Source organism: Mizuhopecten yessoensis, unplaced genomic scaffold (assembly GCF_002113885.1).
Source record: "Mizuhopecten yessoensis strain PY_sf001 unplaced genomic scaffold, ASM211388v2 scaffold4481, whole genome shotgun sequence".
In the NCBI taxonomy this organism is placed as follows: Eukaryota; Metazoa; Mollusca; class Bivalvia; order Pectinida; family Pectinidae; genus Mizuhopecten; species Mizuhopecten yessoensis.
The window spans coordinates 202,955-230,411 of NW_018405568.1; the positions used below are offsets into that span (position 1 = coordinate 202,955).

At 36.1% G+C, this 27,457-nt stretch overlaps 1 protein-coding gene and 1 long non-coding RNA gene across 2 annotated transcripts; one reads left to right on the forward strand and one right to left on the reverse strand.

Moving 5' to 3' along the window:
- Positions 1–957: 957 nt before the first annotated feature.
- LOC110449083 (endothelial differentiation-related factor 1-like) lies at positions 958–19,531 on the reverse strand. Its single transcript, XM_021495695.1, has 5 exons — positions 19,333–19,531; positions 13,655–13,706; positions 13,181–13,341; positions 6,993–7,086; positions 958–1,550 (listed from the first exon to the last, which is right to left on the reverse strand). Exons 1-5 carry the CDS (start codon positions 19,399–19,401, stop codon positions 1,495–1,497), a joined length of 432 nt encoding a protein of 143 aa, XP_021351370.1. The 5' UTR covers positions 19,402–19,531; the 3' UTR covers positions 958–1,494.
- Positions 19,532–19,700: 169 nt separating this feature from the next.
- Positions 19,701–27,214, forward strand: LOC110449088. The gene is made up of 4 exons (XR_002462816.1): positions 19,701–19,863; positions 23,145–23,238; positions 23,658–23,699; positions 27,135–27,214. It is a non-coding gene; the product is annotated as an uncharacterized LOC110449088 (long non-coding RNA).
- Positions 27,215–27,457: the final 243 nt, after the last annotated feature.

Here is a 27,457-nt window from a genome sequence, read left to right on the forward strand (position 1 = left end):
CATTTTACCCTTGTGACCTTGAAAGCAATTTATTTGAGGAAACTTTATTGCACTTCATGCCAGGTACCTACTGGCAAACTAATATTACTCTGGGACTCCGATTATTCAAAAGAAGTTGTTTAAAAGGTTTTAACATATTTGACCCCTGTGACCTTGAAAGTAGGTCAAGGTCATTTATTTGAGGAAAGTTTATAGCACTTCATGCCAGGTGAGCTAAAATCACAAAAGGTTTAGTAGTTATGCTTACAAGGTTCATGGACAGGAAATTCCTTTATATCCCCACCCATCCAACTTTGGAACACAGTTGCCTATATTTGGCATTGTACTTAAGTTGTATCTTCATACGAAGTTTAACACTGTTGAACATTTGCCAGCCGTATAAGAGTATTGGAGCTAAAAGCAAAGTATGAAACAGAAAATATAGGTCACAGTGACCTACATTTAAAATATTGATGTAGCCCTTAAGATTAAATGCAAAGTCTAACCATGAAGTCAGACGGATGGACAGAAAATGCCAACAGTGTATCATTCTCTTTGTTTAGGGAGCATGTCAGCAACAGCTCACAGAGCTACACCACTAAGCTTTCACTTTGATAGTACATGTAATGTGATTTTTTGTAAGACACTAATAAATACATTAACAACTTGGATTTCATGTAATCCTGACCACACACACACCTAAGTGAGGTATCATGACTGCAACAACCTCTCAAGTTATATTACAATCCTACAAAGTTTAAGAACAAAATATTTCAATGTTACAGTCAACTTGGTTAGGGCAAACATTGCTATCATTGAGCCCTTGTTTTGACCCTGAAGAAAGAGACCTGATCTGAAAAAACAAAGATACCATAACCTCTGTTCAGAAGTCTTATGAACTTCATTGAGGTCTATACATGTTACAGACAAGGAGACAGGAATAATGTAGAATAACACAATAAAATGGACTCATCAGTCGACACTTAGAAGTAAACGAACTTTATTAAGACAACCATTACCGTTGTTTTTACAATAGCTAAACTTTATGTTGATCCTTGACACTTTTGATGTGTCCTTCTTTTCACAATGTACATCAGCACAACTGTATCATAATCAGCACCTTTACCAGCTGAAGCAATGAAAGCATGATGTAAAAAATCCCTTTGTTGACCCATAACACTAAAAGTTCTTTAGTAAATTTGCAAACAAAACAACATCTAGAACTACTTAATGTACAATATATGATCTTCTTTATAACCATTTAAAAAAAAGGGAAAAAATTGTGTCATCTATACACCACTTAAAAGATTAGCAAAGAAACACAATTGGATAATGTCTACAAATAGTTCACAGTTGACAAATTTGTGTTGTATTGATAAATGTTCACAAAATCTGTACATGTCCAACCTTAAATGAAACTGTTTTATAGCAAATGTATGTGTTATAATAAGAGTGTTGCCTCTGTAGCTCTGTGTGCCTCAGGGGTAGAAGTAAAGTGCTGGAACGTCCCATGGATCACTTCTTACCAAGTACAAAAGGCAGGCCCATGTCCTTTCCACGAAGTTTAACACCTGTAATCATAAAGTTCAACAAAATCAACAAAGTTCCACAAAATCAAAATGTATTGTTCAGCAGATGGCTGCAGCACACTTTTCAAGGACAAGTGTCTCCACTTTTCCATTTTTTCAAATAATCTTATTTACATTTAGGAATTTTTTCATACAAATACAAGGTGGTTAACAACATAAAGAGCATGTTGTTGTAATGACATGTACCACAAAATAAGTTGCACTTTAATTTTCTGGCATTTATCTTGTGAATTTGTTTTCAATGGTTGGTGTTTGTGGTAGGCTCAGAAATTCTTCTGACACTTGATAAATAGCCATAACAATTTCTATCTTTCAAATATTGATATAGTGCTTAAAATCAGTGTATACTAATTTGTCATCTCCCTGGGATCACAAGAAATTTATCTTACATGGCATTTCAAGAGTTAAGATAAAGTCAATTTTTATTCTTTACCCCACATTATTTTCACAAAATGCATAAACCTTAAAGGGACATGACGGTGAAGTGTATTGGGTTTTTTTCATTTATTTTTTTCAAATACTATATAAGCATATCAAGTGAGTCTCCTTATGGAAAATAATGATCGGATTTGGCCGATATATATTCATAACAAGAGTACCGTAGGGCAGAACAATATACGCCCGTCGAATGCCATATCATGTTATATACTTTCTTACATTGAAATAAGATCTGCATCATTCAAAGAGTGGTTAGCTGACATGCTATAAAAATGTAGGAGAAAATCTCCGGATAAAAAAATTGAATACTGAAATGAACAAAGGGCAATACCTTTTGCAAAAATCATTGAATCAAAATTCTGTTAAGGGAGACACAACAACATTTCATGATTATTGAGCCTTCTAAATTTCAAATAGATCCGTTGAAAAATGTAGGAGGAGATTGCCGGACAAAAATCAAATACTGAAATGAACAAAGGACAATAACTTTTGGAAAAATTGTTGAATCAAAATTCTTTTAAGGGGGACACCATTTCATATCATGATTATAATGTATACCAAGTTTCAAAGAGATCTGTCGGAATGGTAGGAGGAGGTTGCCGGACAAACAAAAGTTTACGCCGGCTGGAAAACGCCATACCATAATACTCCAGTCAAATTTGACGGGCGTATAAAAATAAATAATTTTAAGATGATCATCAGGATTTCTACCTGTCTGAACAACGTTTTGTTCAGGGATTTCCCTCTACTAGCGCATGCGCATAGTACACCCTTTCTTTGTAAAAAAAATGACTGGCCATGTGAAGTAAGCGAAAGAAAATCATTGAATTGAAAAGTTGCCAAATGGTCAAAAGATAGTGCAAGGAGTACGTTACGGAATCATTATTGTAGGTGGGCAGTATTCAAAGGAGAAAATAACTGCCCTAGCAGTTAGTACAGTGCATGTATTCTTCCAGATAGCCATTTAAAAGCTGAAATGGAATCGACAGAAATGCTGTTTATATTATGAATAACCTTGCTAGTATATGAGTTTGAACACAGATGAACTTTTTTTGTAATGTTAATGAGCATGTATCAGAGAGAGTTTACTTTGTTTTTCTATATACAGTAGTTATGCAAAAGGAAGGGATAAGTGACAGGTTAGTTTGATTTTGCTATGAGGCCCTCGAAGGGATAACTGTATTCTGTTCTCTCCTCTGTCGTACATAATTTATAATATTCTAGGGTTCAGTAAAATGGTATGATTTAATAATATATCTGAATTAAACTCTTTTTTTTTGTATTTACATGCAAGATTTAAATAACTAAATCTAATTGGGTGCCTCGGTAGCCGTGATCGCTAACGCGCACAGTCATTGTACTACTGTGTGCTATCAAGCGTGAGCTTCAGACCACTCGCTCTCCCAAGAATTTCAGTTTCAGTTCGATCCCCAGCGGTGGTGGATAAAAAGAAAGTGATGTCTGATAGGGTTAGCTGTTATCTCTCCGATGGCACGGTGGTTTCCCCCTGTGGGTTTTCCTCCACCACGAAAACACCATTTGTTCCCTTAGCGGCGTCGTAATAAAAGCTCTACAGAGCTTATGTTTGTTGTTGACAATTGTACACAACGTTAAATTAAGATTATATTATTATATATAGTACTAATACCCGGCCTCCTCTACCGTGACGACACAATATATAAAAATAATCTCTCGTCGTCAGGAAGCTACGTTATCGCAGCTGGATTTAAATATGTCAAAATGACGGTTCAGGACGAATAACTGAAGAAGGAGAACCTACTTATAGTAAATAGGAGCGCATAACAAATTGTTTTTTTAATCGTAATGTTTCAACAGTTCATGTTTTCACCTGATGTTGACTGATGATGATCATGCAACAACTTTTTCTCCATAAATAATTAGTTTTCGACATCAGATATAATCGGAATACGCATTGAAAACGGGAAAAAAGTCATTTGTTTACGTTGTAAAAATGAAGCATGCTGCCGATAACTACGGCTTCTGTTTCGGACAAAAAAGAAGTGATTAAAGAAACGTTGTCTCAACATAACAAAGGGTCCATTTACAAGTATGCTTTAATCTATGTAAAGTATTGAAAACATAATTATCAAGTATCTCAACACGTTCCATATCTGACACATATTCTACATGTACCTAAGAGTACCATACAGTTTATTGTGTGTGATGGCTAATATGAATTACTAAGTGTTAGCGTATGGAGGCAGTGAAAGTGGGAAAGAGAGTATACATATATATATATATGCATGGTCTAGACAAAAAGTGGCCAAAGACATTGAGTTGTACAATGTAATAAAACAAGAGGCCCATGGGCCTTAACGGTCACCTGAGTCTATAGTATTTATTTTTGCTGTTGAAATATGTACCAATTTGAGTAAAAAATAGTATAATGTTAACTTAACTTTGTCAGGACCATGAGCTGATCATTCCTAGACCAATTTTAAGTGAGATCGGCCTATTAGAACTTAGTAGCAAAATAGCGGCCATGGCAGCCAAATTGTATTTCTGATTGACCCGAAAAATAACAACACTTTGTCAGGACCATGAGGCGATCATTCCTACCAACTTTCAGTTCAATCGGCCCAGTAGAACTTGACTTTAAGTTTGAAATGTAAAATGTTAACGGACGACAGACGACGGACGACGACGGACGAAAACGGATAGCAATAGGTCACTTGAGCTTAAGCTCAGGTGACCTAAAAATCACAAACGTTTCTCTTTTTTATACTTGTGATTGCATACATACACTTTATGAAAACATTTGAAAAGGGATATTCGTCTCGTTAATATTCGTTATTACAGAAAGGTTTGTCCCATGGTTGAGGTAAGGTGTTTAGCCCTGTACCATCTGTACCGGTCACATTCCGGTAATAAATTTAAATTCTGAATATTGGCAAGTGTGAAATTAACTTCTGATGATAAATAATTACTGATTCAATAAGTTTCAACACATACTTAGAAATCATATTACTTGGTTTCATAGTGCGGTAAGAAGTTGCAGTTGCCTAACGGCCCCTCTCTGGGGCCCCTATGGAAACATCTCATCTCGGTCAGACCACCTGTGTTTCCTGCCTAGTTTCAAAACCGTTAGGCGACGTTATTTGCGCTATTTTCAACAGGGCTTTCCCGAACAATTCAAGTGGTCAAACTGGACATTTTGAGCGGACTATGAATATAGGGATAGCGAGGTAACATAGGTGGAAGTGCATACAACACATACATTCATTAAAAAATATGGATCTTCATGTGATGTCCCTTTAACAAGAAAGGTACGAGAGAAAAATAATCTTTTATTTTATTCCTAAGTAGAACTCCACTGCATAACCCCCTGGGTGGTATATCCCTATAACTAACAATACATAACCCCTCTGGTGTTATATCCTTATAATTCCAATTCATAACCCCTCAGGTGGTATATCCTTGTAACTCTAATTCATAACCCCTCTGGTGGTATATCCCTATACTTCCAATACATGAGCCCTCTGGTGGAATATCCCTATACCTCCAATACATGACCCCTCTGGTGGTATATCCCTATCCTTCCAATACATGAGCCCTCTGGTGGTATATCCCTATACCTCAAATACATGACCCCTCTGGGGGTATATCCCTATCCCTCCAATACATGCCCCCTCTGGTGGTATATCCCTATACCTCAAATCCATGACCCCTCTGGGGGTATATCCCTATCCCTCCAATACATGCCCCCTCTGGTGGTATATCCCTATACCTCCAATACATGACCGCTCTGGTGGTATATCCCTATACCTCCAATTCATCACCCCTCTGGTGGTATATCCCTATACCTCCAATACATGACCCCTCTGGTGGTATATCCCTATACTTCCAATACATGACCCCTCAGGTGGTATATCCCTATACCTCCAATACATGACCCCTCTGGTGGTATATCCCTATACCTCCAATACATGACCCCTCTGGTGGTATATCCCTATACCTCCAATACATGACCCCTCTGGTGGTATATCCCTATACCTCCAATACATGACCCCTCTGGTGGTATATCCCTATACCTCCAATACATGACCCCTCTGGTGGTATATCCCTATACCTCCAATACATGACCCCTCTGGTGGTATATCCCTATACTTCCAATACATGACCCCTCAGGTGGTATATCCCTATACCTCCAATACATGACCCCTCTGGTGGTATATCCCTATACCTCCAATACATGACCCCTCTGGTGGTATATCCCTATACCTCCAATACATGACCCCTCTGGTGGTATATCCCTATACCTCCAATACATGACCCCTCTGGTGGTATATCCCTATACCTCCAATACATGACCCCTCTGGTGGTATATCCCTATACCTCCAATACATGACCCCTCTGGTGGTATATCCCTATACCTCCAATACATGACCCCTCTGGTGGTATATCCCTATACCTCCAATACATGACCCCTCCGGTGGTATATCCCTATACCTCCAATACATGACCCCTCTGGTGGTATATCCCTATACCTCCAATACATGACCCCTCCGGTGGTATATCCCTATACCTCCAATACATGACCCCTCCTGTGGTATATCCCTATAACTCTAATTCATAACCCCTCAGGTGGTATATCCCTATACTTTCAATACATGACCCCTCTGGTGGTATATCCCTATACCTCCAATTCATCACCCCTCAGGTGGTATATCCATATAACTCCTATTCATAACCCCTCAGGTGGTATATCCCTATAACTCCAATACATGACCCCATGACCCATCAGGTGGTATATCCCTATAACTCCAATACATGACCCCTCAGGTGGTATATCCCTTTCACTCCAATACATAACACCTCAGGTGGCGTTTCCCTTTCACTACAATTCATGTCCCTTCAGGTGGTATTTAATTTCTTAATTACTTCTATTCATGATTCCAAAGGCTATTAATTGTTAACTTGACTATGTTATGACCAAGCAGGATTTGACAGTCAACTTGTACCTACCTAAGCACCTTTCCAACTTTGAAATAACTTGCTGATTTGGTATGGCTTTCCCAGATTCATACTCATTAATGACTTGTGGCTTTTCGTTTATTTTCTGAAAAGATAATACATTGTATAAAGGAAACACAGAGTACTGTAATATAAACAAGAGGCCCAATGGGCCTGCATCGCTCACCTGGTATAAAACTCACACTTGTAACCTTAAAAGTGATCTAAAATAAAGCTACAGGCAAAATATCAGTATTTATGATTAAAATTCGTTCAAAAGACCCTGTTAATTTTTTTTAAAACATTTCACCCCTGTGATTGAAAGTCGAACAATGTCATTATGTTGAACACATTGTATAGCCTTTCATCTCAGGATGCAACTTGCAAAGTATAAACATCCTGGGACCCATGGTTATTCATAAGAGGTTGTTTAAAGATTTTAAACAAATTTGACCCCTGTGACCTTGAATATAAGTCAAAGTCATTCACTTTAACAAACATAGTAGTCCTTGATCCCAGCATATGCTACTAACTAAATATCAACATCCTGAGCCTTTTGGTTATTCAGAACAAGTTGTTGAAATATTTTAAACATATTTGCTCCTTGTGACCTTGAATATGATTCAAGGTCATACATTTAAACAAACTTGGTAGCCCTTGATCCTAGTATGCTACTGACTAAATATCATCACCCAGGGCATTTTGGTTATTCAGAAGAAGTTGTTTAAAGTTTTTAACATATTTGACCCCTGTGACCTTGAATATGGGTGAAGGTCATTCATTTGAACAAACTTTGTAGCCCTTCATCTCAGCATGCTACTGGCCAAATATCATCACCCTAGGCCTGTCGGTTATTCAGAAGAAGTTGTTGAAAGGTTTTAAACATATTTGACCCCTGTGAACTTGAACATAAGTCAAGGTCATTTATTTGAACAAACTTGGTAGCCCTTCATCCCAGCATGCTTCTGGCCAAATATCATCACCCTGGGCATTTTGGTTATTCAGAAGAAGTTATTTAAAGTTTTTTTAAGACAATTGACCCCTGTGACCTTGAACATAATTGAAGGTCATTCATTTTAACAAACTTGGTAGCCCTTCACCCTTGCATGCTACTGACCAAATATCATCTCCCTGGGCAGTTTAGTTATTGAGAAGAATTGTTTAAAGTTTTTAACATATTTGACCCCTGTGACCTTGAAAATAGATGAAGGTCATTTATTTGAACAAATTTGGTAGCCCTTCATCCCAGTTTGCTTCTGGCCAAATATCATCACCCTAGGCCTTTCGGTTATTAAGAAGAAGTCGTTTAAAGTAAAATATTGGACGCCGGACGGACGGACGACGGACGCCGCACCACGACATAAGCTCACTTGGCACTTCGTGCCAGGTGAGCTAAAAACACCAATGTGCAAAATTCATGAACAAATGTGTTTTATATCATTTATCACTCAGAAACATAGAACTTGATAGGCAAAACTAAGTGAATTATCATTAAACTGATTTCAAAAAGTAATCTTAAGAATGAAGATTCATCAACTGGTAATGATAGTTAAAAATATGTTCATCTCAAACTGATTTGTTGTAACACTGAACAAACTCCTTTGTGAAGCTGTGAAAAAATAATGCTATGTCATGTGCATCTTGTGAGAACAGCACAGTGTATGTAGCAGTTCAAAGTAGGAGTATATACAACGTGTACACTGTATATGTAATTGAAAGATCAAATGTCCCTGTGGAGTAGGTAAGTATAAAGATATAAAAACCAACTTCAAAACCAGCAACTTTCACTTCTAGATCTAAAGCAGGTATGGGACAGACACCATCTACAGCATTGTCAACTGTGTAAGTATGATAGTCTGTGCCACATCTACAGCAGGTATGGGACAGACATCATCTACAGCATTGTCAACTGTGTAAGTATGATAATCTGTGCCACATCTACAGCAGGTATGGGACAGATATCATCTACAGCATTGCCACCTGTGTAAGTATGATAGTCTGTGCCACATCTACAGCAGGTATGGGATAGACATCATCTACAGCATTGTCAACTGTGTAAGTATGATAGTCTGTGCCACATATACAGCAGGTATGGGACAGACACCATCTACAGCATTGTCAACTGTGTAAGTATGAGTCTGCAGCACATCTACAGCAGAAATGGGACAGACACCATCTACAGCATTGTCAACTGTGTAAGTATGAAGGTCTGTGCCACATCTACAGCAGGCATGGGACAGACATCATCTACAGCATTGTCAACTGTGTAAGTATGAAGGTCTGTGTCACATCTACAGCAGGTATGGGACAGACATCATCTACAGCATTGTCAACTGTGTAAGTATGAGTCTGCAGCACATATACAGCAGAAATGGGACAGACACCATCTACAGCATTATCAACTGTGTAAGTATGATAGTATGTGCCACATCTACAGCAGGTATGGGACAGACCTCATCTACAGCATTGTCAACTGTGTAAGTATGAAGGTCTGTGCCACATCTACAGCAGGCATGGGACAGACATCATCTACAGCATTGTCAACTGTGTAAGTATGAGTCTGCAGCACATCTACAGCAGAAATGGGACAGCCACCATCTACAGCATTGTCAACTGTGTAAGTATGAAGGTCTGTGCCACATCTACAGCAGGTATGGGACAGACAACATCTACAGCATTGTCAACTGTGTAAGTATGAAGGTCTGTGCCACATCTACAGCAGGTATGGGACAGACATCATCTACAGCATTGTCAACTGTTTAAGTATGATAGTATGTGCCACATCTACAGCAGGTATGGGACAGGCAACGTCTACAGCATAGTCAACTGTGTAAGAATGATAGTCTGCAGCATATCTACAGCAGGTATGGGACAGACATCATCTACAGCATTGTCAACTGTGTAAGTATGATAGTATGTGCCACATCTACAGCAGGTATGGGACAGACAACGTCTACAGCATAGTCAACTGTGTAAGAATGATAGTCTGCAGCACATCTACAGCAGGTATGGGACAGACATCATCTACAGCATTGTCAACTGTGTAAGTATGATAGTCTGTGCCACATCTACAATCACAGCTGACATACATTTTTACAGGTATGATCATCAAAAGCAGGTGTAAATACAACTGACCTAATGGGCCTGCATTACTCACCTGTTATTTAATGTTTTTGGTTAATACATTTCAAATCTTAGACTTTCTAAGTGGGTCAAGATCAAATTTTACTGCACTTACTTTAAAGTAAGCCAGCTAATACTACATACTTAAAATGTGGTCAAGGTCATTTCTTTGATTTGAAAAACTGTGTTATCCTGCAGCAGCTGCAAGCTACAGACTAACGATATTTCTGGAGGCTTTAATGACCTTCATAAAAAGATTCACACACTTGACCCTTGTGATCAAAGTGGGTGAAGGTAATTTATTCAGACATACTTGATAGTCCTTCACACCATCAAGTAAACAATATTAAAGAATAACAATTGTAAAATCCCTTCTGATATTTCAAATGAATCATCTTTTTATAGCATTGCCAAACCCTGATGAAGTTTTCATTAAAAAATTAAGTAGTATTTTATACGAGTTGGTGCGGAATAGTAAAACAGATAATGTCAAAAGAGATGCATTAACAAAATGTCCAAACGAGGGGGGGAGCTAAAGATGATCAATGTTAAACACTTTATCACAGCACTGAAGTCAACATGGATAAGAAGACTATACAGAGAAACCAATAATTGGGTAAATATGTTTAATAATGCTTCTAATACCGACTACCTAGCAAATTGTGGAATACAAAACATCAAGGCTAGCTCTGATAATACACCAAATTTATTTTGGATGGATGTTTTAAAAGCCTGGTTTGGCGAGTAAACAATATGAAAATAATATATATGAAAATCCTTAAAGGTATAATGAACATATCAAAATTGGCGGGCAAACTGTACTCTATAAAAATTAAACCTGGTACTCTAAAGGAATAACACATGTACATAATATGTTTAGACATGATGGATCTATTTATTCACATGAAGAGTTAAATACCAGATATGATATCAGGACACATTTTTTAACTTATCAGGGAATGGTTGAAGCTATTCGCAAATATGTTGATCGACAGTGACTAAATATACATGAGAATATTTTTACCTTTTGTACCTATAATTCTAAAATTACTTTTAAAAGTACAAGAGGCAAAGGATGTATATCGAGTACTCATAAAAAGTAATACTCAACCAGCTGCACAGGTAAAATGGCATCTCTCATTAGGAATAGTTGTAGGAGATTGGAGTTAGGTTTACAAATGTCTTTTTGAGACCACTGAAGCTTGTATGGTTACAATATAGGATAAACCATAGAATTTTGACTACTAATTCATATACACAAAAAGTTACTATAATACATCTTCTGTGGGAATGTGATAAGACCCAGGAACTACTCAAAATTTTTCAAATATATTTAAATACACAAAATATTAATTTAGTTTTCGAAAAAATTATGTTTCTGTTTGGCTAATATAGAGATAATCAAAAGGCTCATATGGCAGATAATTATTTGTTACTTATAATAAAACAATATATTTACAACTCTAGATTTTTGAAGAAAGATCTACAATTGAATACTTTGAAAACTCTCATACAAGTGGGAAAATAAATGTGATGAGTTTCAAAGGATATGGGGCAAATGGTCTTTCTTCCTAGAATAGATATATGGTGTTTTTTTCTCTCTTTCTTTCTAGACAGCTGGTTTTGCCTTTTCCTATATTTCCTTCCTTACGTTTTTTATTTGTAGGTACGAATGCATGTTCTTCACTCGATATATGTATGCTGCATTATTATGCATGTATATATACATGTGATGCATTGTACAGTATGTGTATATACATGTGATGTGCATGTGTGTGCAGTTATATGTACATGTATGTATGAATAATGCATGTATATATATATATGTGCAATGTGTGTGGAGTATGTATGTATGTGACAAGTGTGTGTGTATGTATGTGTGTATTTGCTGTATGTTTATGTGCTTAAGCATACTTTTGAGTATATGAATGTGGGCCTAATTGTGTACTAAGGTTTATAATTACATGAATTGAAGGTGGGAAGGTATGGAGACAGGAGCACAGATGTGGATATATGTATGTATTTGATGCGTGTTTGAAATTACTTGTATAATATGTTGATGTAAGTATGTTTAATTTGTATAAGTCTATGAAATGAAAAAAAGAAAGAAAAAGTTACCCGGTATACGATGTTAAAATATCTTTTACTTTAGATCACATAGAAATTGTCTACAGGTTTTAACACAATGACCTTTGCAACCTGGAAAAAGGATCGATGTCATTTAATTATTCAAGCACAGTTAATTTTAAATAGCCTTTTATTCCATCAAACTTGTACATATAGGCCATATTGATCTTAAGAACAAGTCTCTTGAAACTTGTAATGTATTTTATCCAGTGGTCATAGAAAGTACAATTAAGGTTGACCCATCTACTCCTTTTGGGTGATTTCAACCTTAAGGAAATTTACTGGATAACAAACTCAATGTCCACTAATGAACACTGCATTGTAACACAATTATCAGCGAGAGTCTGACTGATAATTAAGCTACTGCAAAATATCATTACTGAAGGACTTTTGGTTCTTCAAGAGAAGTGGCTCAAGTGTTTGAACAAATTTGGTCCCTGTGACTTTGAATATGAGTCAAGATCATTTAGTAAAGCTACTGATTAAATGTCATGACTAGACGTTTCGGTTCTTCAGCAGAAATTGTCTGAGTGTTTTAACAAATTTGATGTCAGTGACCTTGAATAAAGGACAATGTCTTTTCTGCTTGCACTTTTTGTAGATCTGTTTTCAGCAAGTTACTTGCCAAATACTTTTCAGTTATTCAGAAAAAGTTATTTGAGCGATTAACAAATTTAACCTTAATGACCTTAAATATTGGTTAAGGTAATTTCTTTTCTTAAAATTTGTAGCACTTCATGCTATCAAGTTACTGGCAAAATATGAATCCAGACATTTTGGTTCTTCAGACGAAATCATTGGAGTGTTTCAACAAATTTGATACTAAAGTTATTTTTTGTTTCCAAACTTCATAACACATTTAGTGTATAAGAGACGTTGGCATCATTGTGATTACTCAACTATAGAAATGAGACATTGTATACAGTAGTTGTATAGAAATGATAACCTACGGTTGCCAGTTCCTTTTGTGTCATTTCCTTATCCTGTCTACTCTTCTGGATTAGCCGAGACAGGGACAGTGCCACATGTTCGTGGTGGAGTTCCTCAGTCTCACGGTCAAGTTTGGCTGTATTCTTCGCTGCTGAAGACTGCTTGTTTTGGGAGGCAGCGTCTGAGGATTTAAACAAAGTGTTTAGTCATACTTAACTCACTCTAGATCATCAAATCTTAAGGGCATAGTACATTTGTTATTGGTATGATATAATTGTAATTCATTTCAAATTTGAAATTACTAACTATATTTATATATGTAACCACTGAACAGTTCTGTAAATACCTGCCTAATGTGCAATCACAAACTCAACTTTAACGGGCAATCACAAACTCAACTTTAATGGGCAATCACAAACTCAACTTTAATGGGCAATCACAAACTCAACTTTAATGCAAGAACTGCCAACAGACCATATGGAATCAATACCTACATTTTTTAGTTGTTTCAATGGACTTCCCTTGTCTTTGTGCAGCATTTATAGCCTGAAAAATAAGTTAAGTATTATGTTAATGACTATTACACTACAACGTATATATCCGATTCTGTGGAAATCAGTCGTGAAACATATTACTTAATAATCCTGCCTTCACTCCATTATAAACACTGAACATATTTCTTTTGTCAAAAAAGTAAATTGTTATGAACAAAAATTCAACAAAAATTTGTGCCCAACCTGCTTAAGACAACTGTTGGGAAAATATTGAATTCAATCTTACCACAGGAGCATGAAAATTCTGTCGAAAAATTAATAATAACTGTAGTAAAACACAAAAAATACCTATAATATGCTTAAATAATTGTTTTGTATTACTGTTATTATTAATTTTAGACAGAATTTCAGGCTCCTGCGGTCTTGTGTATAATTGGGTAAATTGAGAGGTGTCATGTAAATTTATCATGACATGAGTGTTTGGTACGTGTTGGGTAAATTGACGGAATCGTTAAGTAGTGTTGAGTACACTGACATTTATGTTTGGTAAATCATTTTTGTAAATGTTGGGCGAAACATTAACGGTTTTGGAGAGAGTAGAGCGATTTAAGATATAAATCACCAAGGGTATTTGGTAAATTGACATGAATGCTGATCAGTATTAGCGGGCACTCTCGCAATCGGCCGAGCAGTGCGAGCCATTATAACAACACATGTACGGAAAGTACTGGAAAATGAGAGTGAATTTTTCTATGCTATATGAAGGTCTCAAAAACTTTCGTCCTTCCGGTTGTACAGGCTAGCAAAAAACGGCAACATGCGTTGCTTTGTGCCTGCATTGCACAAACGATTAATTTGATATTTTCAATGAATACCCTGTATTTTTGTTGTATGTCCGATAGATTTTTATGTTCAGAAACAATCTTACATTTTTTAGAAGTTGATGTTAGTGATTAAATCTTTCGTTGTCCTACATATTATTTTGATATTTTCTTTTTTCTCAAACTGAAAATTGTTTCCATCTAGTACATGCGCTTGGTTATTTGTCCTTAGCTTTAAAATAGCATCAGTTGATACTGATAACTCTGTACATATGCCGAATTGACGTTCACAACATGTTGTGACGCTACTGTGACGTCACTGTTAACACGCGTCATCATATAGTGTTGACAATTCTGCAGCTATACCACATTATTTAGAATATTTTTATTTCTAGTTTATTCTTATTCCTTCAGCTCAATGCACATTTTTTCATTTGTAACTTCATTGTAGGCCTAGACACATAATGGATATCTTAGATGTAGTGTAGGTATTTCATGCATTTATATTACTTTTAAAAAGTACTTCTGAATTTTTCAACAAACACAAAGATATTATTTTTCTTTTGAATTTTCATCTGCGAATAATAACATAGTTTTCTGTAACCTGATTTATTTTTTAAAGGCGTGTTTTGCTGTGCCATCTGCTTCTTCTTCTTACCAAATTACTTCAGAGAAAAATATGCAGTAAATTCTCTCACAGTAATTGTATGTATTATCTTTGTAATATGATCACTATTGGCATCAGAATGATTGAATGAAAGTGGAAATGCGGTAAGTATAATAATGATAATAATAATATACAACATTTATATAGCGCCCTATATAATTTGTAAAATTACTCTAAAGCACTTTACAACATATGGATAATAGTAATGGTTATAATTGTGAAAACGAAAAAAACAACAAAGGCCTGCAATCACTTTTATACATTTAAGCAAGCAATGTGCACATAATTAAACAAATAAAAGGGTGGTATTTACATAACGTCTTTGCAAAGATTCTAAAATGCAGACGTGAAGAGGTGAGTTTTGAAGTCCCTCTTGAACTTTGCCAGGGTATTGGACTTTCTAATTGCAGATGGTAAGCTATTCCACAACGTAGCCGAAACCCTTCCAAAGCATCTGTTTCCGTAGGTCACATTACGAGATTTTGGGACACACAACAAAGATTCTGACTCCAACCGCAGTGATTGTGACGGCTGATACAGGGTAACAAGCTCCTGTATGTACTGGGGAGCTGTTCCATTCAGTGCCTTGTATGTGTACACCAGAATTTTGTACCGCAACCTGTATCGTACAGGTAACCAGTGCAACGACTAGAGCACAGGTGTGATGTGCTCTCTCTTTCAAGTATGAGTAACTAGCCGTGCTGCAGTGTTCTGGACTCTCTGCAGATGACTAGTTAGTTTGTCAGATATACCACAGAGCAGGGCTTTACCATAATCCAACCGAGAGGTAACAAGTGAATGCACCAAAATCTTGCATACTGCCGAATACAGCCGATGTTCCTGATCTGGTAGTAACAGGATTTGGCAACAGCGTTCACTTGTTTCTCCATGTTTAGTGAACTATCAAAGTATACCCCTAGGTTTTTAACAGCTGGAACAGTCTCAATAGTTCTGGCACCAACCTTGAGCTGGAGAGCCATTGTTTGCCGACACTTTGGGGAAAAGACGATTAGTTCCGTCTTTTCCTGATTAAGCTTAAGCATGTTGGCGTTCATCCAGATACTGATATCTGTCAGACAAGCTTCCAGACTTTCTCAGACGGTATTCCAACTGTCCTGTGGTTTGATGACCGTGTAAATTTGTGTGTCATCGGCATAGCAATGATAGCGAAGGCTATGTCGACGACAAATCTCTCCAATCGGTTTGGAGTACATACAATATTTTCATGGTCCTAACACCGACCCTTGAGGAACCCCGAAATCTAGTACTTTGTCATGTGAGGTGGAAGATCCGATGGCAACACACTGTCGTCGTTCACTCAGGTAAGACTGTATCCAGCATAGTGCGGTATCAGTCACTCCATAAGAGTATTCCAGACGTTTATAAGGTATGCCATGGTCGATGACGTCAAATGCAGCTGACAAGTCCAGCATGACAAGCACAGCTCTGCACTTGTTATCCAATGCAGAAGCTATATCATTATGTACACGTAGGAGGGCGGTCTCAGTAGAGTGTCCCATGCGTTAGGCTGATTGCATGTTGTCATAGAGACTGTTTGCATGGAGATGAACCTCTAAACTCCGGGACACAACCTTCTCCAAGATCTTAGACAGAAAAGGCAGATTTGAAACTTGGCGGTAGTTTTTCAACTCCTCCTTGTCCATTCCAGGCTTCTTTAACAATGGTCTGACATGTGCCTTCTTGAAACATAATGGAACCTTTGACTCAGCCAATGTTTTGTTCATGATTGAGGTAATCAAAGGAAGCAGTGCTTCAAGACATTGCTTTAATAGGTCTGTAGGCAGTGGATCAAGCTCACAGGACTTTGACTGCGAGGTCATGATAATGTTGCGCAACTCGTCCTGGGTTGTTGGTGAGAGATTTGCCAATGGTTCCTCATCAAATGCAATGTCAGCAGTCATGACAGAGATGTTAATGTCAGCAGAGGAGTTCACTTCGGTAATATTTTTCCTGATTGAGTTGATTTTATTCAGAAAGTAATCACTGAACTTGCTTGCTAAGTCTTTTTCAGAATTACAGCTTGGTAGGATAATTTCACCTTTCTGTCCCATTAGGTTTTTGGTGAGTCTAAAAAGCTGTCTATTATTCTTGCCGCATTCTTTGATTCTTTTCGAATAATAAGCCTTCTTTGACTGAAAGAGTAGTGATCCAACTAGCCGACATTGCTCTCTATAGATCTGTTGGTGAACGGTTAATTTGGTCCGTCGCCACTGTCTCTCTGCTTTTCTACGGTTCTGTTTTTCTATGCGTAGATTTTCATTATACCTTGGGGCATTTGGTCTCACAGTTATCACCTTAGTTTGCAGAGGTGCGTGTTTGTCTATAAGGGCTTCTATACCAGATGTGGATATAATTATGGAAGATATTTCAGCATATAACTGAGATGTGCAAGTATAAATACATCTAATTTCAAGAGGAACACCAAATTAAGGCCAAATAAAAAAAAAAATGTGAATGTATGCATTACTGGATATTCGACTGTTCTTCAAGACTTAACAATTCGTAAGTACCTTCATGTCTTTGAATGTTCTTTTTCTTTTAAAACTAGAGAAAAGACAGAATTTCTTCAATATGTACTGCGTATTGTAATGTAATCATTATCCTAATTTTATATTTGCAAACAATATATATCACTGTTTAAAATGTTAGCATCAATTCTGGATTATAGACCTTTGATTCTTTTGAATGTATGTATTGACAAACACTAGTCTAATAATTGTGAAAATCATCTTTTTTATTATCGTTCTTATACTCTTTTCAGGACTTTACGGTACCATCTGAAGAAAAACAAATAGCCTGGTAATTGATGCTAACAATTAAAACAACGAACCAGAGCAGATCCATAGCGACAGGGTTCAATATAGTGTTAGGGCAACTTGTGGAAACCAGGCCAAGTTCTGCCCTGGGGTAACTCCGGCCACTACTGATATTTTAGTCTTTGGCAAATATTTACAACTTTAAGGATTTTAGTATTGCGGTTCACTGGGCAGGACAATCATACGAAAAAAATGACGGGAAAACTATAATTCTAGATTACTAAAAGTGAGAAATTTATTTTTTGGGAGGGTAGAAAGAAAATTATGACCTCACTTCTTTCTAGTTTTGCAAACTTTTTGTAAACCGAAATGCTACTAATTATTGATGTCATACGTGTAACAAACAGACAGCTTCACATACATACAAGCCTAGCATTGAGTTTCGTATTGCTCTAATATACAGATTTCTTAAAATATAAATTTTGGGCAGGTTTGTCACATGACACAGGGGCAGGTTTGGTAAATGCCATACACAGGAAGCCTGGACATTGGCGGGGAAAATATGACGTTGCCGATGTATGCTTTCTGACGTCATAATTATGCAAATTCCAATGTGGGCCGAACTTACATGTACCCCAGACATCCTGTCAAACTTTCCCCAAGTCGGTGCATATTAGGCCATACACTCTTCCAACAATAAAGAGTTTAAGGACATTCCAATATGGCTGCCACACCAAACTGTATATCAAATTAAATAATGCATTCCATTAGCATTAAACAATCCTCCAATATATCTCAAACATAATTGAGGTACATGCACACTAAATTTCAGAAAAAAAAACATTCAATAACTGATGAAAAAACTCACTTTATATTATGTCCATTTTCCAAGACAAGCAAAAGGCACAATTCAGGAGGAAAAAAACCCATTTAAACTTGTACATATCATAAGGTCCATGGAGATGCATTTGTCGAGAAAATTGAAAGAAAATGCAATTGTGTTTGAGAAATATTGGATTATTATTATTTTGAGACAGGGACTTTTTAATGCATTATTGAATTTGATCTAGTTTGGTGTGACAGCCATATTGGAATGTCCTTAATAACTCTTCAAATACGGCCATTCTGTTATAGTTTTGTAGGGCATGGACTTTTCTTTTCCGAATGGTGTAAATACACATAAATTTTAACAAATACTGTCCAGAACNGATTGGATTCTAGCTCTTCTACCGACTGTGCATAAAATAAAACAGTTAAATTATGCAGAAAACTGTTTCTATGTGTGCCCGCTGACTAGGTCTCACCTATTTCATATTAGGTAAAATGACAGTGGTGTTGAGTAGTCTAGTATCATACACCTCGAGCATTCGAGAGTTTTCTTTCTACCTCGAAATAGTCCCAACTTCGTCATACCTGTGTGGTGTTTGATTGACGGCCCCATTTGTTTCCAATTGTTCTAACTTCAGTATCATATTCGGCCATTCTGCTTTAAAGTGTAGCTTGAGTAACGGACAGTACACAATAAAGCAAAGAAATGTTTGGAAGCTTGTTGCTGTCGATTGTTTCGAAATATAATGCAATATGGCGTGTTGTGTACTTATAGTAATGTCGTAACAGTAAATTGTGTTTTATTGTTTCTTCTACTTTTTATTTGTATGCATCAGTTTGTCTTAAATAAAATAATACAAGAATGATAAATTTAATCATTTAATATTAAAATTAAAAAGATGACTTTATTTAATAATTGCGACATTCTGTAAACAGTTTCTTTACTTCCGGTTTTGCTCAGTCGATGTCATTTCTGCGTGTTAGGTTTGTGATTTCCAAACCTTTTAGATTTTACTTTCGTTTCATAATCCATTAAATATGGGTTTTTATTTTTAAAATCACAAAATTAAGTTATTGTATACGAAGAGGCAGAGAGTTGATACACAAAAAACCTTGGTAAGTATACAAAGGAGTATTTGGGATACAATGTAGCCGGCACCATAACAATTTACATCCTATATCAGTATATGCAGTCGGACACATATTCAGTCTAAAAATTGAACATTAACACAGTGTGACTATATAATAAAGATTTTATATAGACCTACTTTTCATTGACAAAACCTAGACCACGAATTTTTACTTGCGTGTTTAGTACTAGAAAACTACATGAAATTAAGATAATGTACGTAACCATTGTCGGCATTGTCTTTATTTTTAACATTGTCACATTACATCACCAGCAGAGTACAAGTAATTTAAAACACCGTCTAGGGCAAGTAAAGAGAAGATCATCCCACAAAATTATAAGACCTTTAATATTAAATAAGCATGTGTGAAACTGGTGCAAGACATGTGTAATAGGACAAGTCGGGCCTAGGGCACAATCCCCATGTGTGTCACATGTTCAGGTGCCCAAGTCCTGTATGCCTATGGTCAACCCAGGTTCGATGGTTTTGTCGTTGGGTTGATATATATATATATATAAGAGGACACCAATGGATAGGTCCTATAATGTTTATTAACAATGAATATGAGGAATTATGTACAGATGATTGACAACAAGGCTAAACAGACAAAACAACTCTCGCACTGCACACATACACATTTACAACACGTAACACTAAACAGGCTAAACTAAAGATAAAGATGAACCACCCCCTCCCATAAATAAAACCTATAATCCCTGCATACGCTTACTCCTAATACTACAGTGTGGCACTCTCCAAAAATAAATCCATCTAATTGACCCGATCTATAACGAAACATCCTATTTATTCCCTTAGATGGCGATAGTCTCAAACCCAAGTTGTTTATCCCATTCGAGCACGCCCAGAAGTAGGAATCCTGTGCACTTTCAATTTGCTGACTAAACGCTATGGAGTGTGACATCTTCACTCACCCGAAAATTACCTTTCAGGTCACAGTGCACTGCCCGATAGTAGAGAACATCCCTAGGTATGTTGACCCTGGCTCTGCACCAGATTTGGGACACTATCTCGGTATTAACATGTTTTAGCGACCCGACTGGTTGGGTGGAGACCCATCTCTATTACACATGTACAGTGCTCATCCAGAAGATAGAACTTCTCAATTCATTCTCAACAAAACATCTGAATTCATCCCCAACAAACCAAACAGCTACAATAAACTTGACAGCACATCACAATATTACTTAAGCACCTGAAATGTTAAATATTGAGCCAAAACAACATTGATTGCATATATATTCATGTACAAGATCTTTTGATGCAACCATGTAGCAGTACCAGCAGCCTACCGCAAATCTCGTCAGCCACGAACATTTACAAGCTGAACGCTAAATGCTATGGAGTGCGACATCTTCACTCGCCCGAAAATGAACTTTCAGCATCCCCCCTTCACACACACTTAAGACTTTAAAACTTCAACCAAACAATTTAAAATGATTTTTTTTTGACAGTTTGTCCTACAGATGATGCCTTACTAAAGGAAACTGTAGTTGTGCCAAGTCTAAAAGGTTCAGGTACAAGCATCAATATCTCTGAAGAGGAAGTGGCTATTAGCAGCTTATGGATTATTTATAAGAAAATAATAAGCAAGTGGACATTTGTAACAAAAATATAAGATTAATCAAAGATAAGCATCATAACTTAGAAATAAATAAAAACCACTTTCAGTTTTGAGAGCAGTTAGCCTATGGAACAGCCTCTCGCAGCTCTGTTTATGGTAACGATCATATTTCCTGTAATACGCATTTTTTCTTCACTAATTGTTACAAAACAATTGGTGTTTTTTTTGTAATGTAAATCGTGTAAAACAGTTATGATACTGATAGAAAACAATTTATCAAATCAGTATCCCAACCTCTGCTTTAGATTTATACAGTATCAATCTTCTAGATCTAATTAAAAATGACAGATTGATTGTCGTTTATGATTAAGATTCCACCTCCAATGATGGTGTACCCAGGTATGATCCAACAGTGTAAAGTGGAGATTCACAAGTCAGATCATTTTTAACATTTGAACTTACCATTGGAGCTCTCCAAGAATTTGATTGATACAGATGTAGACCATGTGTAGCTGTCACAAAACTGGTTATTCCAAATTCTAATGCAGTTTTCCTATAATGTATGCATGGTCTTTCACTATTCCAATTATCTAGATTTAGTGTGGTGTTACATAGATAGTCTACTTCATTTACAAAGTAATCAGAATTGCAACATTTCACTGGAATCCCCAACACATATTTATGTTAATTTATGAATGGAGCATTTGCTTGAATTGATTAACAAAGTTCAAAATGTTAGGAATGGGATCATACTTGCCAACTTTTTGAAATTTCTGTGGGTGAGATTCTGCTCAAAATTAAAACCTAAATAACTTGTGTATATATACCCCTTATTGACCAAATACCCCTTTAAATGACAGATTTTGAGTTGTTCTTTCAAATAAAAACATTAGAGCTTAGAATATAGGAATAGTTTAGCAAATTCAATGGTTTAAATACTGAATTTAAGGGTCTAAAATTGGGATTTGTCCTCTTAAATAGGGAGAGTTGGCAAGTATAATAACATTGTCAGCGTAGATTAATTTCATCTCTCACTCGGGCTATGTATTTTCCCCCCTCCAGCCAATAAGGACTACTGGTGATGATGTTACAGTAAACAATTTTAATTTATATTAAATCATTACAATATGTCTTAAACCCATTTATTATGAAATTTGAAGTTTAAAACAAAATTTAAAACAAAATAGGACAAATACATTTATCAATAGCAGTAACATCTTTTGTCTATTATATTAAACTGTTTCTGTCTTGTCTGTAATTTTGTTGCTAAAGGTAAGATGTGGGATCTGCTTATTCGGAAACATCAGCAGTGACAGTGACATTGTTAAACATTTAAGTTTAGCATTTAGCTCTGTTTCTCAGAATTATCGAATTATTTTGGAAATTATACACAGTGATTTGCTTTGCTCAGTTTTACAGTCAAATACAGGCTGTTTCTCCTAGCTAAAAAGTGCTTATTTTCCCAAAATGACGAAAAAAATGAGGAAGATGATCCCAATTTCAATAAAAATAATGTTATATTTTCCCGATTCTCAAAGGAACAGGCTGTTGTAATTTTCTTCTTAAGTAAATTAATTCCATCGATACTTCAAGTGTATGCCATGTAAATGTGAACATTTACAACCTGTTCTGTTATGTGTTTTGTGAAAAAATCCTGACCTAAATAAGGGCACTAATATTTTCAGGGTTTTAAGCACGAGCTACTTGAGATAAGATATGATGGATGTGACTGTGAAAACCCTGGATGGACAGAACAGGAATTACAGTGTTCCTGAGGATGTAAGTCTCATTGGTAGAACTGTTTTGGCTCATGAATCTCAGACTGTCATATATTTTAACAAAACTATGCTGTGATGATGATGTTTTGTTTCTGCAATTATGAAATATGTGTAATAGAAGATAATTTGGCATTTACATGTAAGTGTAAAAGTCAATTGCAACAAGCTTGGGATAAGTTGAGTTTTATTTATTGGGAAACGTCCATCAGTTTCGCCCAAACAGTGGCTTCTTCAGGACCAACCAAGCCTAAATAAAAGAAACGGCGTTGGCCCTACATCTGGAACTAAAAATATAGTTCACATGCAAATCCACCAACAGGATTTCAGGTTCTGAGACGTCATTCACTGTGAAATTATTTTGTTCACAGTTTTGTATCAAATTAATGATGTAAATGAATGAAATTTACTGGTTTATTTTAGATAACTGTAAAACAGTTTAAAGAGAAAATTGCGAATTCAATAGTAAGTATATTGTTTTGACTATTTATTGAATTTTGTCTATAAACATAGCAGCCGGATTATTAGTGTTGTCCTTGACCATCATATATATAGTCTCTATTACACAAAATATAAGGTATCCCAGACATTCACGCCTTCACCATCATATATATAGTCTCTATTACAAAAAATATAAGGTATCCCAGACAAACACGTCTTCACCATCATATATATAGTCTCTATTACACAACATGTAAGGTATCCCAGACATACATGCCTTCACCATCATATATATAGTCTCTATTACACAAAATATAAGGTATCCCAGACAAACACGCCTTCACCATCATATATATAGTCTCTATTACACAAAATATAAGGTATCCCAGACATACACGCCTTCACCATCATATATATAGTCTCTATTACACAAAATATAAGGTATCCCAGACATACACGCCTTCACCATCATATATATAGTCTCTATTACACAAAATATAAGGTATCCCAGACATACACGCCTTCACCATCATATATATAGTCTCTATTACACAAAATATAAGGTATCCCAGACATACACGCCTTCACCATCATATATATAGTCTCTATTACACAAAATATAAGGTATCCCAGACATACACGCCTTCACCATCATATATATAGTCTCTATTACACAAAATATAAGGTATCCCAGACATACACGCCTTCACCATCATATATATAGTCTCTATTACACAAAATATAAGGTATCCCAGACATACACGCCTTCACCATCATATATATAGTCTCTATTACACAAAATATAAGGTATCCCAGACATACACGCCTTCACCATCATATATATAGTCTCTATTACACAAAATATAAGGTATCCCAGACATACACGCCTTCACCATCATATATATAGTCTCTATTACACAAAATATAAGGTATCCCAGACATACACGCCTTCACCATCATATATATAGTCTCTATTACACAAAATATAAGGTATCCCAGACATACACGCCTTCACCATCATATATATAGTCTCTATTACACAAAATATAAGGTATCCCAGACATACACGCCTTCACCATCATATATATAGTCTCTATTACACAAAATATAAGGTATCCCAGACATACACGCCTTCACCATCATATATATAGTCTCTATTACACAAAATATAAGGTATCCCAGACATACACGCCTTCACCATCATATATATAGTCTCTATTACACAAAATATAAGGTATCCCAGACATACACGCCTTCACCATCATATATATAGTCTCTATTACACAAAATATAAGGTATCCCAGACATACACGCCTTCACCATCATATATATAGTCTCTATTACACAAAATATAAGGTATCCCAGACATACACGCCTTCACCATCATATATATAGTCTCTATTACACAAAATATAAGGTATCCCAGACATACACGCCTTCACCATCATATATATAGTCTCTATTACACAAAATATAAGGTATCCCAGACATACACGCCTTCACCATCATATATATAGTCTCTATTACACAAAATATAAGGTATCCCAGACATACACGCCTTCACCATCATATATATAGTCTCTATTACACAAAATATAAGGTATCCCAGACATACACGCCTTCACCATCATATATATAGTCTCTATTACACAAAATATAAGGTATCCCAGACATACACGCCTTCACCATCATATATATAGTCTCTATTACACAAAATATAAGGTATCCCAGACATACACGCCTTCACCATCATATATATAGTCTCTATTACACAAAATATAAGGTATCCCAGACATACACGCCTTCACCATCATATATATAGTCTCTATTACACAAAATATAAGGTATCCCAGACATACACGCCTTCACCATCATATATATAGTCTCTATTACACAAAATATAAGGTATCCCAGACATACACGCCTTCACCATCATATATATAGTCTCTATTACACAAAATATAAGGTATCCCAGACATACACGCCTTCACCATCATATATATAGTCTCTATTACACAAAATATAAGGTATCCCAGACATACACGCCTTCACCATCATATATATAGTCTCTATTACACAAAATATAAGGTATCCCAGACATACACGCCTTCACCATCATATATATAGTCTCTATTACACAAAATATAAGGTATCCCAGACATACACGCCTTCACCATCATATATATAGTCTCTATTACACAAAATATAAGGTATCCCAGACATACACGCCTTCACCATCATATATATAGTCTCTATTACACAAAATATAAGGTATCCCAGACATACACGCCTTCACCATCATATATATAGTCTCTATTACACAAAATATAAGGTATCCCAGACATACACGCCTTCACCATCATATATATAGTCTCTATTACACAAAATATAAGGTATCCCAGACATACACGCCTTCACCATCATATATATAGTCTCTATTACACAAAATATAAGGTATCCCAGACATACACGCCTTCACCATCATATATATAGTCTCTATTACACAAAATATAAGGTATCCCAGACATACACGCCTTCACCATCATATATATAGTCTCTATTACACAAAATATAAGGTATCCCAGACATACACGCCTTCACCATCATATATATAGTCTCTATTACACAAAATATAAGGTATCCCAGACATACACGCCTTCACCATCATATATATAGTCTCTATTACACAAAATATAAGGTATCCCAGACATACACGCCTTCACCATCATATATATAGTCTCTATTACACAAAATATAAGGTATCCCAGACATACACGCCTTCACCATCATATATATAGTCTCTATTACACAAAATATAAGGTATCCCAGACATACACGCCTTCACCATCATATATATAGTCTCTATTACACAAAATATAAGGTATCCCAGACATACACGCCTTCACCATCATATATATAGTCTCTATTACACAAAATATAAGGTATCCCAGACATACACGCCTTCACCATCATATATATAGTCTCTATTACACAAAATATAAGGTATCCCAGACAAACACGCCTTCACCATCATATATATAGTCTCTATTACACAAAATATAAGGTATCCCAGACAAACACGCCTTCACCATCATATATATAGTCTCTATTACACAAAATATAAGGTATCCCAGACAAACACGCCTTCACCATCATATATATAGTCTCTATTACACAAAATATAAGGTATCCCAGACAAACACGCCTTCACTACCATATATATAGTCTCTATTACACAACATGTAAGGTATCCCAGACAAACACGCCACATACATAGCCAGTTCCCACTTCCTTGTGCACAGGATCTACTTTAAATGCTACATGGAACCTTTGATAATGTATAAATGTGTCTTAAAAAAAATGCATATTAAATATAACTTTTTTCAAGTTCCTGTGAATCCTACAGTGGGCTGACTTTGATGGCTTTAGAGAGCTACTATGGTTTAACTATTGTTACAGAACATATCGGCTGAGATTCAGAGGCTGATATTTCAGGGCCGGGTGATGCAAGATGAAAAACAAATGAAAGATTACGGTGAGTAGCTATAGGTTACCCATATAGTTACTGACCCTGCAACAGTCAACATTCATTAACACCTTTGACATCTTAAGTATAAACAAACTGAAGGCTGCTTAATTAAACTAACGGTAAAGAACTGTTATTTCGACTTAAGTGCTTTCCCTCCTATTAATAGACTCAAGTGCTTTCCGTCCTATTAATAGACTCAAGTGCTTTCCCTCCTATCAATAGACTCCAGTGCTTTCCCTCCTATCAATAGACT

Excerpts from the sequence above, each read along its gene's own strand:
- LOC110449083 (XM_021495695.1), bottom strand. The coding sequence starts at position 19,401 with ATGGCCGAATATGATACTGAAGTTAGAACAATTGGAAACAAATGGGGC. Across the intron at positions 13,342-13,654 it reads CATTGAAACAACTAAAAAAT|ACGCTGCCTCCCAAAACAAG; the intron begins GTAGGTATTGAT and ends TTAAATCCTCAG. Across the intron at positions 1,551-6,992 it reads AAAGTTGGAAAGGTGCTTAG|GTGTTAAACTTCGTGGAAAG; the intron begins GTAGGTACAAGT and ends TTATGATTACAG.